This window comes from Serinus canaria, chromosome Z (assembly GCF_022539315.1).
Source record: "Serinus canaria isolate serCan28SL12 chromosome Z, serCan2020, whole genome shotgun sequence".
In the NCBI taxonomy this organism is placed as follows: Eukaryota; Metazoa; Chordata; class Aves; order Passeriformes; family Fringillidae; genus Serinus; species Serinus canaria.
In genome coordinates, this window is record NC_066343.1 from 37,283,966 (window position 1) to 37,299,648 (window position 15,683).

Below are 15,683 nucleotides of genomic sequence, written 5' to 3' on the forward strand. Positions count from 1 at the left end.
GGGTTTGTGTAGTTTCCAGAAAAGAAGTGCAACCTTTCCCCTGAGGTCAACATTAGAAATCATTGTTTATTTTGGATTTTCTCAATAGTTTACAAATGTGGGTGTAATGTAGTGATGTTATTCTAATCTAAATCCTGGACATTTCCTGGAAAATGAAATCATGTGACTTGATTCATCATCTCACTTCTCTGCCAAGGCTCAGAGACTCACAGTGTGCTGGAAAGAGGCATTTTACATGCAGAGAGTGTCTGATTCATACAAGCTCACTACCTTCTCTCACCGTGGAAGTGTTCCAGCATCAGCTACTCAGTCTTGTTGGGGCTCTGATCTGTTTCTGTACTCTGATAAAATGCATCAGATTTATGAGAGACCTTTTTCCATATATCTGAAGTTCTTTGCCCTAGGTTTTCTCTTGGTCAGTGGGAAAACAGGCAGGTAAAGGAAACTGCCTGTTTCTGCTTGTAATTGGGTGGTGGATTGTTACATAACTAATCAGGAGTGGTTTTCCTTGCATTTCTTTTTGCTTGGTTCCTTTTTCCTTTCTCCTAAGGCTTTGGGTTTATGAACCTGAAAGTCTTGTGTACTTGGGGAGAATAGAAAACTGATCAGACTGATAGCAGCTCACACCCTGGTGTGTAGATGTGAATTCTCTCCCTGTTGCTACTTCTGCTGTTTTCTTTCTGCTGCAAATGCTTTTATTTTAGTAGCATTGCTCAGATTCTCAGTTTTCTGGTATGTGAAGCTGCTAGTTTATGTCTAACATATGTTCTCCAGTTTTCAAAGCAACTTTTCTTGTTCCTGCTGATGGTGCTCCAGTGTATTCTTTTCCAAATTGCTGACCTATCCTTAATGATACCATTAATGAACTAAATTTACTTTAGTCTAAAATCTTCAAAGGCTGCAGGTTGGCAGTGTTTTTTCAGATAGTATGCATTCTTGTAGAATAACACAGAATTTAACAAGCACCTGCTTCTTCCTATTGATCATTCATGTATTTCTTAAGCTTGTTAGGTGACCAGTATAAAGCAAGGATGAACAGGTGCTGCCACTCCTGAGTTCCTTGGCTGCCAATGTTGCTGATGGCAGCATGTTGTTTAGAAATTACCTGAACAGTAGACTTGTGTTTGATTCCTTTTTCCTGCATTAGACTTGATGGTACTAAATATATAAAATTATTACATATATAAAATACATCAATTAAATATATAATTGACTATTAAATATATGTTTAACTACCACATCTCCTAGGGGATTAATAAAATAAATCCACTCATGTGGATTAATAAAATAAATCCTCCCTGGATACCACACACTTCTAAGGCAGTACATAGGTCTCATTTTGACTTAAGTGAGGCAAGACCTCCCTTCTGTGTATGAGATGAGGAGCAGCATGTGGAACTTTCTGTGTAGAATCTATGTTTTCACTTAAGGTTGGAAGACTTGTTTCTTTCAATGGACCTTTATGCTGTGTTTTTATAAACAAAGTCTTCTGGCCCCAGTAAAATTCATAAGGCTCAGATAATTTGCATTGTCATATGGCACATGAGATTCTGAAAATCATGAAAATTAAAGTTAGCATGTGGAAGCTTGTTTTCCAATGGACTCTTCATTTTTCATCTACAGGTCTGTTAGGAAACTACCCATGGCTTCTTCACTGGGATCTCGTTTCCCTTTGAAATGAGAGAGTAATTGTTCTTCTGTTGGCAACACCTAACCATTCAAAACTACTTTGCTTTTTGTGTCTCTGTCAACACAGAAGTCCTTAATTCACATTTTTTTATATTGACTAGTTTTTCATTTGCTCTAAAACATACCAGGTTTACCTTGGAACTGCTTTGGTGCTTTGCTATATAATTTCTTCTGTATTTCCAAGGTGTTAAATCCAAAAGCAAACTTAGTAGTACATCTATGAAGGAAGAGCAGTTTATAGGTGGTGGCAAGTTTGATGTGGTCTTTCCTTACAGATAGTAATTTGTGTGAGAAATTGTTGTATCAGTTTCAGGTAGTCTTTATCTCCTACCATTCTGCCACCAGCATATACCTTCAAAGCTTGCAAAACAGAACTTGTGAAGATACTACATGGAAGAAAATTCTGCCAGCTCTTCAGCAATTGACTTGTTACTTGTAGACACCACTGAAAATGAGAGTAATAGTTGCCTCCTGTACCACATGGTCTACCTTGGGGAGAGATTTGCTTTAATGTCAGAAAATTCTGAACGAACTTAATGATGCATAGGTCACAAGGAAAAAAATTTAGAAGACTGGTTCTATTCTTCAGTGGAGACATTTAGGTTGTATCATTCAGGAAATGCAGATGGTGAAGATTGAACAATTCAAAGAGAAGAAGCCAAACCAGAGATCCAAATGTAATCCATACCATTTTTGCTTTCTCCAGTGGTCACAGGAGCAGGAGATGGGGTTGGAAAAGCATGTTCCTTCAGGTAAAATAGATTACCTACCTTTCATTTTACCTTAACAAAACAACAATTTCTATCCCTCCACCAGTGTCTTCAAATTAGTAAAATTATTCTAGAATTCAAAGCTACTGTGACAAATCATGGTCCTAATCTTTCTCTCCTGTATAACCAGAATAGCTTTAATCAGATTTTGAAAGGAAACCAGTGGTGCGATTTCAGAGGAAAGTCAATCTGGCCTCAGTCATCTCATCAAACCAGGGAACTAAAATGAGTGATTCAAAAGAGGGCCTATTGTCTGTCCAGAAAAGGAAGTCTCCTAAATTGTCCCTTTTCTCCCAATTTCATGGCTAATCTGCAATGGGCTGGTCCAGTATTACAAAATGTAATTTTGTAGCCTTTACACTTGCCAACACTTACTTTATCTGAAGGTTAAAGGTTTTATCTGAAATAACCAATAAGGGAGAAACTTGTATAAATTAATATAAACTACAAGTTATCGAAAGTATAAGGAATCCTAATGGTTTAATTCAGAGTCAGGAGCTCTAGGAGGCTGCAGGAGGAAGAGGATCTCTGTGCTGTTCCTGAGGCCGCTGCTGTGCAGAATCACTGCAGCAGTACCTTCCATTAACCCATGCTAGTCAGCACTGAGGGCAGGATGGCCTTATGTTGTGTTGTACCAGCCTTGCTATTATGGATTGTGACTGAGCAGTACATTTTCTCCTTGGTGTCTTCTTTCTAAACTGCCTCCCTTTCTAGAAGCTAAACTGCAATGAATCAAGAGTTGCTGTCTTCAGGGCTGAGGTGACTGGGTGGCAAAGTATGTCCTGTAACATGCAAGAGTTTAGATGTGATGCCTTCTGCTCATAGATTATAAAATGTATGTCACAGAAAAAGAAAAAAATTTGTATCGATTTACAAGATTTTTGCTAGTCTTTTCATTATGCATTGTTTAAACACCTAGATACCTTATGACTGCCATTGCTGGGAATGGCAATGCAATAACCACTTTTGAAAGAACACTGAATGTAGAACACTCAAAGACAAATACCAGGTATTAGAGAAAAATCCCAGGTATTAGAGTTTAATATTTGGCATAGTTGTGAAAAAACCCCATGGGAGAGAAGGGAAAATGCTGCCTCCTGTCTACGCACTGAGTAGTATTAATAAATAAATTGGAAGGGTCTGATGAATACATAGGTCAGGGGGAATGGGATGGGATTAATACAGGGAGAGCAGGTATCAAAAATGCCTAAACTTTTTTATCATGTCTGGGTGAAGTCCACTGTTTATGCGGCTGAACTAATTTTCTGTGATATTTTATCCATGTGAAGGCTGCAAGAACCTGTGAATGTCTAGATTGGAGCCTCTGTCATTGTTCTGCTTTGTTTGTGCTGTATGGGTTCTGCAAGAGTAAATCCCATTAAATGGCCAGCTACAACATGTGAATGGCTGCATTATGCCATAACAAAGAGTAAATCCACTGCTGTCCTTTTTTAAAACTTGGCTAGAGCTGGATAGATTTTGTGGAACATTTGTTCATTATTTTTGGCATTTTTGGGATGACTGAAAGTCATCTTTCTCCATGCTGAGATGTACCATCCTCTCCAGGTGGTCCCTTTGATTGAAGCTCTGCTACTGCTCTGTGGGACAGATCCCAAGCCCACACCACATGAGCTCATAGTTTGGCACATCATCTTGCTGGCCGAAGTAGAAGCACACAATTGTGTGTGGCTTGTAGATAAATAAATCTGATCCTGCTGTTCTAATATTTGTGTGCCTTCAGAGGTTCTGGCTCAGCACTGCTGTCTTGCTGCTCTGATGTCAGGATACAAAATTCTCTGATGTTCTTCTGGTGTAGGTTCCTCTGGGGTGCTGATGTGAAGACAAGCCTTGTTTGATGGGCACAGTCTTCTAGCGTATGAGTTCTGATGTCAAGTGATGAATCTCTTTCTGATGTCCTGAGATCAGGCATGAGCTGATAAAGAGTCACAGCTAATTTAAGGACTCCACACTTGGTAGCATATGCTACAGGATTCTAAGGAGAGCTGCTTTTGTGTTTTGGAAGGCTAATGAAATGTGGTTTCCTGTGTTTAGTTTTATGTAGAGATCCCAGTAGGTGGTTCATTGGATTAAACTCAGCAGGCTGAGGTCCAGAGAGAGATTACAGTATCTGCAGGTTCCATACTCTTTGTTTCCAGGGTTTATGCCTAGATACAGGACTCTACAAAGTCTCTTAAGCTCAAAAGTTGCCTGGGGCTGTATGAAGAACACACAGCCGAGGTCTCAGAACACTACTTTTTTGATGCTAGGACACAGACCTTTTGTTTCACAACCTCGTATTGAGAGGCAAGCAGATGTGGAACTCAGGTTTATCCTCTTCTGAATGAATATCCAGGCTTCCCTGAAGGCTTTACATGTATTTTGAGTGGATGAGTTGCTTTGAATGACTGACCTTCTTGAAGATGAGGACCCTGACCTTTTAACTGACTGCTGTGATGTCAGAGTACTGGAATTTTAGATCTAGTTTGCTGTATGTACTTGAAAAACCAGGCTTCTGTTACACTTGGTCCATTAGTTCTTGGGCTGGTAGGGTTTATGGACAAGGCCGTGGCATATTCTGAGATTTATGGTTTGGCTTCTTCACACTTCTCATGTGATGTCAGGGCATAAGCAGGAGATGTTTTTGTTCATGTGATCACCAGTCTTGTTACTGTTAATAGGTCATCACTTATGAGTCAGGCCAGTGCTTGTGTTCAATCAGTGTTTCAGCAGACCATTTTGAGACAGACCTCATTTATTTAAGATCCATTCATTTGTTAATTTAACAGCTCCTCGAATCTTACATATTTGTTTCTTGTCCTGAAAATCTGTGTAATATTACCAGCAGTATAATACCTGTTAAATATGATCTGAGTTTTCCTGCCCTGGTTGCAAAGTATTCTATTTTCTCCACTTGATCTTGGATTTATTCGTGGAAATACTGCTATTCTCCTTGCATTGCACAGAGCATGCAGAGCAAGCAGAAAAATTGCTAGATCATCCTGCTCTGTCATCTCAGTTCTGGTCTGCTGGACCAAAACCTGGGTTGAAATACTTGAATCAGAATGAATGAGTTTTTGATTCGTAGGGACCCTACAGTTCTGAATCCCAGTTAAAGAAAGACAAAAGGTAAAACATGGATCATATCAGTATCATATCAGTACAGTCCTAGAGAAGAGTCTCTTCTCTAGGAAGTTGAAGATTACTGTAGGCAACTACAGATTCCACAAAGCATTAATAAGGGTTTTAAATTATTGCATCTAGTGACCCATGTAGAATATAGTGAATTTGTCAAAGCAAATGTAGCAGTCACATGCAGTATCACAGAATCACAGAATTTCTAGTTTGGAAGAGACCTTTAAGATCATTGAGTCCAACCCACACTCCAACACCTCAACTAGAACACGGCACCAAGCGCCACATCCTTTCTTTAAACACATCCAGTCTTTCTTTAAACACATCGAGGGATGGTGACTCCACCACCTCCCTGGGCAGATGATTCCACTATCTGACCACCCCTTCTGTGAAAAACTTCCTCCTTAATTCTATCCTGTATCTCCCTTGGCACAGCTTGAGGCTGTGTCCTCTTGTTCTGTCTGTTGTTGCCCGGAGAAAGAGACCGACCCCCAGCTCACCACAGCCACCCTTCAGGAAGTTGTGAAGAGTGATAAGGTGATAAGGAAGTTGTAGAGAGTGATAAGGAGACCTCTGAGTCTCCTTTTCTCCAGGCTGAACAACCCCAGCTCCCTCAATCATTCTTCATAGGTCTTGTGTTCCCAGCCCCTCACCAGCCTCGTTGCTCACCTTTGGACAAGCTCAAGCATCTCAACGTCCCTCCTAAACTGGGGGGCCCAGAACTGGACACAGCACTCAAGGTGTGGCCTAACCAGTGCCGAATACAGGAGAATAATGACCTCCCTGCTATTGCTGGCCACACTATTCCTGGTACTGGCCAGGATGCCATTGGCCTTCTTGGCCACCTGGGCACACTGTTGGCTCATGTTCAGCCGACTGTCAACCAGCACCCCCAGGTGCTGCCATGGTTTGAATTTAAAACTATCTTGTCTTTCATGGAGCTTTATTGTTTTAAAAATCAATTCAGACTGGGCTGTAAAAACATTCTATAAAATGCAGAGGGACATAATACTCATTTAATGTAGGTTTGAACTTTTTAATCATGCATTTTTTGAGATCCCAGAGTGCTGCTTCTGTTTGAATTTTCGTTATCATTAACCCTATTTCTAAATGCTTAGGTGTCATGATTCTTTATGGCTGGAGTTGTTAATAATGATCTTATATTTAAGCAGACTGAGTCTCAGAAGCATTTTAGTCCTTTGCCACTGGGAGTCAGGATTTCCTAACATATGCAGCCTCCCATTACACACTGGCTGGGAGCCAGTGCTTCTTCTTTACTGCAAAAGGAAACACCATTCTTTAACATCAAAGCCTTTGTATATTAGGAAAATTCTTTGTGCTAAAGACATCAACACTAAAAGTTACCGTCGTTTGAAATATAAGCCCGGTTTAATCTTTCCTGCAGGTGGCCAGGGAATTCTAAGCACAATTATTTTTGTTTACTTGAGGGTCTGTTTGTATCTCATGGTAATTACAGTGTCCTACAAACCTGTTTCTGGAAAGGATACACATTTTCTTTGTGGGTGAGGAAGAAAAAGAGACTAGTCGGAGACTAATCAAAAGAGACTAGAGACTTCCTTTGCCTTGATTTCTGGTTAGTCTGGTGCACAGCAGCAAGAGAGGTTCCCCTCACCTGATAGGTAACACTTTTATAAGGTTGCCCTAAGTATGTGCTTTTAGGTGAAATACAATGCAACCTTAGCAGTAAGAATCCTTTTATAGTTTTTATAGGACAGGTTTTAGGACAGGGTTTTCTATCAAAGGACATACAGAGACAAATGTATGATACTGAGAAGCCCAGTGAAGCAGAACTTTATTTTGTGTTATTACATGGCTGGTAATTGGTCTTGGGTCTGAAGATGCAAAAGTCTAAACAATCCCTATGCAAACACCCCAAATGACAGAAAGGAGCAAGTGACCCTCGAAACAGAGACCTTATCTCTGACTGAAAATGCCTTGAGGTAAATTCCTTACTGACAATGGAAAATCTACCGATATGTAGGCAGTTATGGTTCTCTACTTGAGAGCTTCAAGTGGACTTAAAGCAGACTTTTGAAATCCCAAAGCACCCAAGTCTGTGCAGGTGTCTTTGGAGCCCTCATCAATTATGTTAGAGGATCCACACAACATGGAATTGTGAGAAAGGCTGAAAATGTAAATGGTTGTGACTGATGCCTTTAACAGGGAAATATTCCCTTGTACTCCTGATGGAGAAAGTTTTTGAGCACAGGTCCTTATTTGTTAACCTTCTCTGCATTGTCTCATGAGAACCCAACAGGACAAGCTGTTTCCTCAAATAGTTTTAAGAAGAACATGTTGCAGCAAATCAGCTATAGAAATGAGTGGATCTTCAGTGGATGGCCTTTGGCAGTTATTTCTTCTTCTAGGCAAATCAGAATGTTCTTACAGATGGTATAAGCTTTATGTTTTGTGATGGCTAATTTAGCTCTCTTTCTCCTTTCTCTCAGAGGCATTTTTCTAGTTTTAGTTTTGTCTTTATACATTCAGCTCAGCTGACAATTGTTAATAACTTAATTTCAAAAACTGGCCATGATTCTTTCTCTGACTTTGTCTAAAAATTGAATGGGAGGCCTCAGAAAACCAGGAGAAAACCATTCTGTGTTTGTTCTGCAGTTGTTCTGTACATGGTTACACCAAATTGACAATACATGGATTGTTATGTTAAGTAGTGTTTGCAGCTATAGAATTCCAGCTATTGCCAATGTCTTTGTGGATGTACATTTTTATGACTCTATTCTGAGTATTTATGTGTATAATTCACCTTTTTTCCTTTGGTTTTAAAATATTTATTTCTTTTAAATTTGCTTCTAATTAAAAAATAAGAAAAAAAAACAGTTAAAATTTATCCATCAAACCTGAATCAGATCTAATTTATATTCAATAAAATTAATAAGGTCTAAATATTTTCTAACTGTTAGGCCTTCAATTCAATAGGCTTAATGTACTTCCTCAGGAAAAAGATATGATGATGGAAGGTGATGCTGTAAAATTACTGGAAAGCTAGCAACATGACTAAGCTCCCAAATAAAAATTAAAAGAAAAAAAAGTGTTTCTCAGAAATTCTGTGTCATTTTCACTCCCTGAAGACTTTTATTCATTTGAAGTTAGCTCAAATTATTTTTATTTTTTTCCTATTATTGGGATTTGATTGTTGTCCAGTATATTTTACTTGTAAGGGTCCAAAATTGTACAGTAAAGGAAATATTCTGGAAGTCTTTATAAGACTGATTATTTTTTGGCCTGATTTTAATATCTCTTATTTATCCATTGGGCAAGTGACAGGTGAATGAAAACGGTTTCAAAATTCATTATTTTTGTTTTTGCAAAACTGTAAAAAATGGAAAGATTCTTGTCACCTTACGGTTTCCTAACAATTTTATATTCCTCTCTTGTACCTGGCAAGAAGTGGATTAACTGTAGTGATGAAAAGGAGAACTTTTGAAAAACTGAATTTGGTAAGCATTTGTCTCAAAATTATCCTCCCATCTACCAGGCTGGCTTTACAGGGATCTGCAAGTCTTTTCCCTTGTTTTCTAGCACAGCAGGGTGCTAGATATTGCTACAGCTGTACCTCCAAGTACAAGGAGTATTTCTCCAATACTAAAAACTTTTTTATATTACTCTGTCCCTTGAGCTTTTCTAGACATGGATCACTCTAAAAATATATACTTTCTTTCAAAGAGTGTAATGGGCTGAAAAAAAGTGAATGTGTGCTCTTTACTGCCTTTATCTGCCCCTAAAAATCTGTAAATACAGATAAATAGGTTACCTTTAAAGTAGTTCTTGGAACAGAGCAGAGGAGAGCTAAAAATTAAATCAAAGTACCAGGTTTGTTTATTGGTTGGTTGGTGGGTTGGTTGGTTGGTTGGTTGGTTGGTTGGTTGGTTGGTTGGTTGGTTGGTTTTTTAAGGCTTTCAAATTACATTTGGCTCTTGATGAAGCAGTTAAATAGAGTGCCTTTAGAATTAATGTTCCCTTTCTTTTCTTCAAAGGAAATTAACCATTAATCCTGGTGAATGTCTTGTATAAATACTTAAACATTGACAGTTAGAATTTATTTAGGAGTCAAATGAGTTTTTATCCTCCATTAACTTTACAGATTGTTAGAATGAAAATCATTCTTTCCACTGTCTCTTTTTCTATGCTGGCTTCTATCCAGCAGATTCCTTGATTTACGTGTTTAAAAGTATGTGTCGACCCAAGACTATATATATACAAGTTGGAAAAACCTGCCTTTAAGAAGGCTTAGCAGCTGAGTCCAACAGAGTATCAGGTCCAGGGTACTTACCTAAGAGAGCAGCACATCTGTTGGGGATGTGGCAGACTTTGGTTAAAAAGCCTGCAAATTTTCAACCTGCAGCTACCAAAACTGAGGAATGGACTCAGAAATTTTCTATCCAACATGGCCCTTTTTTTTTTTGTGGGGCTGGATAGAGTTGTTTTCCCTTGGAAAGCAAGGGGTATCTGATGAGCAAACTGTAAATTCCTCCTCACTATATGACTGAGTAAAAGGTCACCCACTGGACACCTTCCTGAGACCATACTGCCCTGCACTTTGTAGCAGCATGCAATGAAGGACTTACCTGTCCTCCAAACACTCCTACACCTTCTGCACACACCCATGGCTTTTCAATTCTTCAGTGACTGCTCCAAGCTTCACTGACAGCAGCAGTGTTATCCATCTAATCCAGGGTGTGGGGAGGTGTGCTGTGTGACCCCAGAAGTCAGGCTACACTAATGAGGTTTAGACACTGTTCCACCTGGTTGTGGTCAGAGCCTTTCCCACAACTTGCTGAAATAGGTGGCAAATCCAAGTGAGGTATTTCAGTTGTTTTCAGCAGATTTTAGCTGAAGTCCAGAGTGAGTCATCTGTTATTTATTGTGTCAGGTTGGAAATTAGTATCTTAATAACAAATAGATGGTACAAACAAAAAGAAAGAGAGAAAAATACAGCAATGAAAAGCATAGAGTATCTGATGTGGAGGCACTAAAACCAGCAGGGAGCTCTGGACACATTACTCTTGTTTCCTTTTGTTTTAATATCTACACAATACTTTTTTGCAGTTCATTGGACGTTATATTGAAAAGACTTGCTCCTTTTTCAAAGTGATTGTATTATTTGCCTAATTATACTGCCACATCTGTTTGGCTACTGAGTGCTATAAATTAAAAGAGTCTAAACTGTGGGTAATTACAGACATCTCAGTGTTTGGCTTTCCAAGTTCTGTAGGCCACAGGTGTGCCTGAGAGTAGCACTCAGAGCTGGAGCCAGCAGAAATCCACAGTAAGAAAAACATTTCTCCAAAGACACACTGGAATTGAAAACCAGATTTCCACTCATTCAGACTGGAAAGCTTTTTTAAAATGAGATAAAAAATACCAAAGTAGGTGTTACAGAGGGCAGACAGAATCACTAGCACGGTATACTGCTCATTTAACACATGTTGTACTGTAGCTGTGAAACAGTGATCAAACCACAGTACCAGGGGATTAGAAATTATGGAATGCTACTAACTGCAGTCCTGTTTCATTTCATCTGCTTATGTTTCCTGAGCAAGCTGTACAGGCAGAGCTAGGCCCTGTTTGCAAAATAATACATTAGGATCCATTTATATGTTCAGGATCTGTACCATAATGTTGTTAAAGCCAAACAAGCAAACAAACAAACAAAAAAAGCCACTTCTGCAAGATGCAAAATTCCTCAGCACAAATGTGGTTGGGGTTTGTAGGGTTTGGTAGGGATTTTTAGTGTTTGTTTGTTCTGATTGGTTGTTTTGGAGTTGGATTGTATAGGTTTCTTTGTTTGGTTGGTTTTTTGTTTGTTTGTTTTTGTGGGTTTTGTTGTTTTTTGGTAGAAACAAGTATTTTTTTAATGGAAAATAAGGTGTGTCATCCTCAGATACAGTAAAAATACAACTGTAGCTCTTTAGATTATCAGAGCACACAATTAATGAATTTGGATTTGATGATGCAGGGAACTATACAGAAATTATGTCTGCTAATATAGAATTAAGTAGAATAAAAAAGGAACCCACGCAGCCAAGGACAAAATATACCTTACTTCCACAAAGACCTGTGAAGATGCTAACTCATTCAGCTGTCCTACCTGCTATAGGCTGAGTTTCCAATCTGCTCTGCTGTCCTCTGCCTCTTGTCCTGCCTGCTCCAAGAAATAAGCAGATAACATAGTGAGTTCACTGACTAGCATAAAACTAATTTCACACAGCCTTTCTGCATCCTAAAAGGACATTTAAAAATGTTTGTTTTGTCTTGCTGGTCCCTTGAGGTAAACTCCTCAATTTACTCTCCTATCTGTAAATTTCCACTGAATATGAACACCATCTAAGATTTAGTGCTTCTCTCTTTATATTCAAATGTTGCTGTAGTACTTCCAGAAGGCCTTTCATGATCAGTTCTTGTGCCACTTGGGCATTCATTTTGCTATGTTGATTTTCAGAACATCTTCATAACTCTATAAACTATCTAAATAGGAGGGGAATGATTCTGGAATGCTGTATATCCTAAACAACTTCATGCTACATTCTGATTTATTATCTTTTTGGTGAATTTCAAAAAGAAGCACATTATCCTATCTGACAGCAGATTAGATTCCCAAGTGGTCTAAGGTTGGAAGAAGTTAGATGTAAAAGTCTTAGCGATACATCTTTAACACATTGAATTAACAAACTTGGTTCCACTTTTAAATTTCCTAAAATTAGTTTTTGCACCATTATTTAAAATAAAATAAAATAAAAAATAAAAAAAAAAAAAAAAAGAAAAAAGACAGTAACCTATCCTGGTGTTTGAAAAGCTAGGCTTTTTACTTCTAGGACACTTAGGACTTTTAAACAGAGATGCAATAGTTTGTATCTTCAAAGACTATCATAAATCTGTCATAGAGAGGGAGAGACATAAGAAACATTAGAAATTGGTTTTTGGCTCTCTCCTTTGCAGAATTGCTATAATTTTCTGAAGAGCTATCCCTGGGTAATTCATTTGTCAGCATGAGAGTTTTATTGTTTTTTAATATATTGGTTTATTCCTATAAGAGATGGAGGAAAGCCATCTGGAGTACTTGTTTGTTGGCTGACAGTGCTGATTGCAGCCATACAATTCTGTACAGACAAGGAGTTGCAGAGAAAGTCCAAATGGCTTGTTTGATCCTCATTTTTATGTTGCTCTAGTTTTGGCTGCCCTTCTGATTGTCCACGAGAAGGATGGCCACAACATCACTATACTTTTTAAGACCATCTCATTTTGTTTATAGAGCTCTTCAAACAGAAGGTCACTGTAGGTGTCTGCTCCAGCTGTTGCTCTGTTCTTTCCCACTCACTGCATTTACACTCACAATGTCCTTTTATTTATAGTTTCACCATTCGCCCAGCCTGGGACCATGACAGGGTCATTTGCCACTAGAGTTGCTTTTATAGGTTGAAGGTTCAAAGGATGTTTTGTCCCTTTCATACACAGAAGTGCAGCTTAGAAAGAGGGCAAGAAAAAGGGCAGTCCTTCCTCCTTTCTTCTGTCATGGAGACAGATGTCCTCTAAAACTGCACACAAGATGCAGCCCACATTTCAGATCTGCAGTGAGTGTGTTTGCTGTCTCCTCAAACTTCATTACTTGAGTAGTGTAATGTAGTCGAAACTTGCAGTTTGCAAAGAGCTTTGAGGGGCAAAGAGGAACAACTGGAAAGGAGCAACTTTATCTCATCCTCCATGCCAACAGAGGTTCTGATTTGTTGCAAATTGATCTGCTGGACCCAAAGCCAGTTTTCTGCATCCTTGCTCTCCCATAGGAGCTGGCACAAGGCCTATTCTTAGTGAATGAGCAAGAAAGGATGAGACAAAATTTCTGGGTAATAATTCAGCAAGTCTGATTCCTATTCAAGGCAATGCTCTCTGTCTTCTGTATGATAAAATCAGAATACCAACCAGGAAGAGATGTTTTGCCAAAAGCCATGTGCAATTTTTGCCATGAGTGTGCACCTGAATTCCTGCCACTTGCAGAGTCTGCAATCTGTTATTCTATTGACATTTCCAAGCTTTGCCTGTCACTTTTTCAGCAAACTTCATCTGGATTTCAGGTTACCCATAAAACTTGAAAGTGAGTTTAGTAGCAAAAATTTACAATGTGAACATCTAGCTAGAGGAGACCTTACTGGTCTCTTTTAAAGGACATCCTTGCCTTTAAAAATGAGTAAATAGGTGTTTCTACTTCTGTTCCTCATGAAACTGCATTGAAAATATGAATGGCAATAAATCAACTGCTGAAAAAACGGCAAAGTACAGCTGGGCTCCCCTCCTGCATAGAAATGACATTGGAAAAATCACACACATTTCCCTTTCCTTTCTAATTGACCTTGTAAAATTTAAGCTATAGTCTTCCTAGTGCTGCAAAATCTCAAGAAAGGTTCAGACTATGAAAGTGTAATGCTAAAATAGGCAAGGAATTTAAAAAAATACAGAAAATGCTGCATCCCATCCATCCTTGTTTACCCTTCCTCTTGTGTAAAAAGATAAGTTCCACTTGTTAAAGTGCTTATCTTATCCATCAAAATTCTTTCAAACTGTTCTGCAAAGCTGTGCCTGTGTAGGGGATCTGGCATCCACATTCATTTGTCTAATGTATGCTGACAGTGTTCATCTCTAAATATTATGATAACAAGGGGAAGAAGTCCTGTGTGTCTTATTTCTGAATTTGTTTTGTTTTACCTTACTGAAGGACTAAAGGTCTTCTTACATGATCTAATGTTATTTAAGTCTTGTAAGAAAAATTCCATTGATTGAATGCTTCCTAAATTTGCCAGGCCATTTTCCTGAAAACAGCTGGGTAGAGTGAGAGTGTTATGCTTGTGTTGTATTATTTCTTGCAGTAAGAAGGTTGAAACAGTTGCTTGATGTACAATGGACATAGCAAGACATCTGGTTGTTTCTCTCATTACTTATTACAGAGCTAGGCCCTGTTTGCAAAATAATACATTAGGATCCATCCAACAAATAATCCATCCATCCATCCAAATAATACATTAGGATCCATCCAACCCCTCTCTCTCGGTAGATGTGAACTGAGGTTTTCTTCACTGGTTAGTCTTTGGTTTTGGGTTTTTTCTTTAGTTACAGAGCTGGCCACAGATCAAAAGATGAAAGTTATACAAGCTTATTTCACTAAAAATCCAGTGTATGAGAAAGTTGAAAAAGATCTGAAGGACTTGGATATTGGTGTTCTGGGTCAGTCATTAAAGTCTGTTAATTGACAAGTATTTTATGGGACAGTGTATTTAACAGACCATTGTATAAATGATGTGTTGTAACAACTTGTTAGCCCATGCTTAAAACCAAGTATACATAAGGAGTCTGTGGCTCATTATCTGGTATGACTCATGAAACAACAGTGAAAAGATGAGGTTTTGGAAGGTTTTTTAATATTTTTAAAGAAAGTCATCCTTTTAATAGTGAAAGAAATGAAACAACAGCAACAATAGACAAACAGCTTTAGCAACAGTCTGTTTTTCTGTTCCCCAGAGACAGCACTCATCAGTGACTTCGGTGAAAAAAAGTCTATGCTAAATAGTGTTTCTCTTCACCTGCAACTCACAATCTTCTGGGTCTTGAAGAGAAGCACTTTGTTTAACTAGATGAACTATGCACTTTGTCTAGATTTGATTCTTAACATTGTATTTTCCATGACTAGTTAGCAATGTTGGAATGCTTCATAATCCTCTTCCATGCTGCTTCCTTAATGGGCCAAACATAGAAGAATTAGGATTATTCTGTAGATTTCATCTTCAAATATAACAATGAGGAATGGTAATTCATTGAACAAGGCACAGATTTTGCCCCTGCTACAATCAAGTATTAACTGTTCAGTTGGGTTGGAGGGGAGCTGGGCCTGAAGAAGCATATTTTGGTTTGGGTTTAATGCTTGGAAGAGCTTGAAAGAGAAGAAGAATGGTAGTTTTCAGCTAAACTGCAGGAAGCATCCAGCAATAGAGGGGAGAGTGCAGCTGACCTGGTTATAACAGGGATTAACAGACCCCCTGACTCTCTGCTGGCTTGTAGTGTAATGGGGTC

At 38.6% G+C, this 15,683-nt stretch overlaps 1 protein-coding gene across 1 annotated transcript in view; it reads left to right on the top strand.

The window, feature by feature from the left end:
- The first annotated feature begins 152 nt into the window (after positions 1 to 152).
- The window catches only part of HSD17B3 (hydroxysteroid 17-beta dehydrogenase 3), a 36,503-nt gene continuing 20,972 nt past the window's right edge, over positions 153 to 15,683 (top strand). The window contains 5 exon segments of the mRNA XM_030237482.2: positions 153 to 435; positions 2,396 to 2,440; positions 9,006 to 9,077; positions 14,727 to 14,840; positions 15,304 to 15,370. Of these exon segments, the coding sequence (XP_030093342.1) occupies positions 153 to 435; positions 2,396 to 2,440; positions 9,006 to 9,077; positions 14,727 to 14,840; positions 15,304 to 15,370 (581 nt within the window).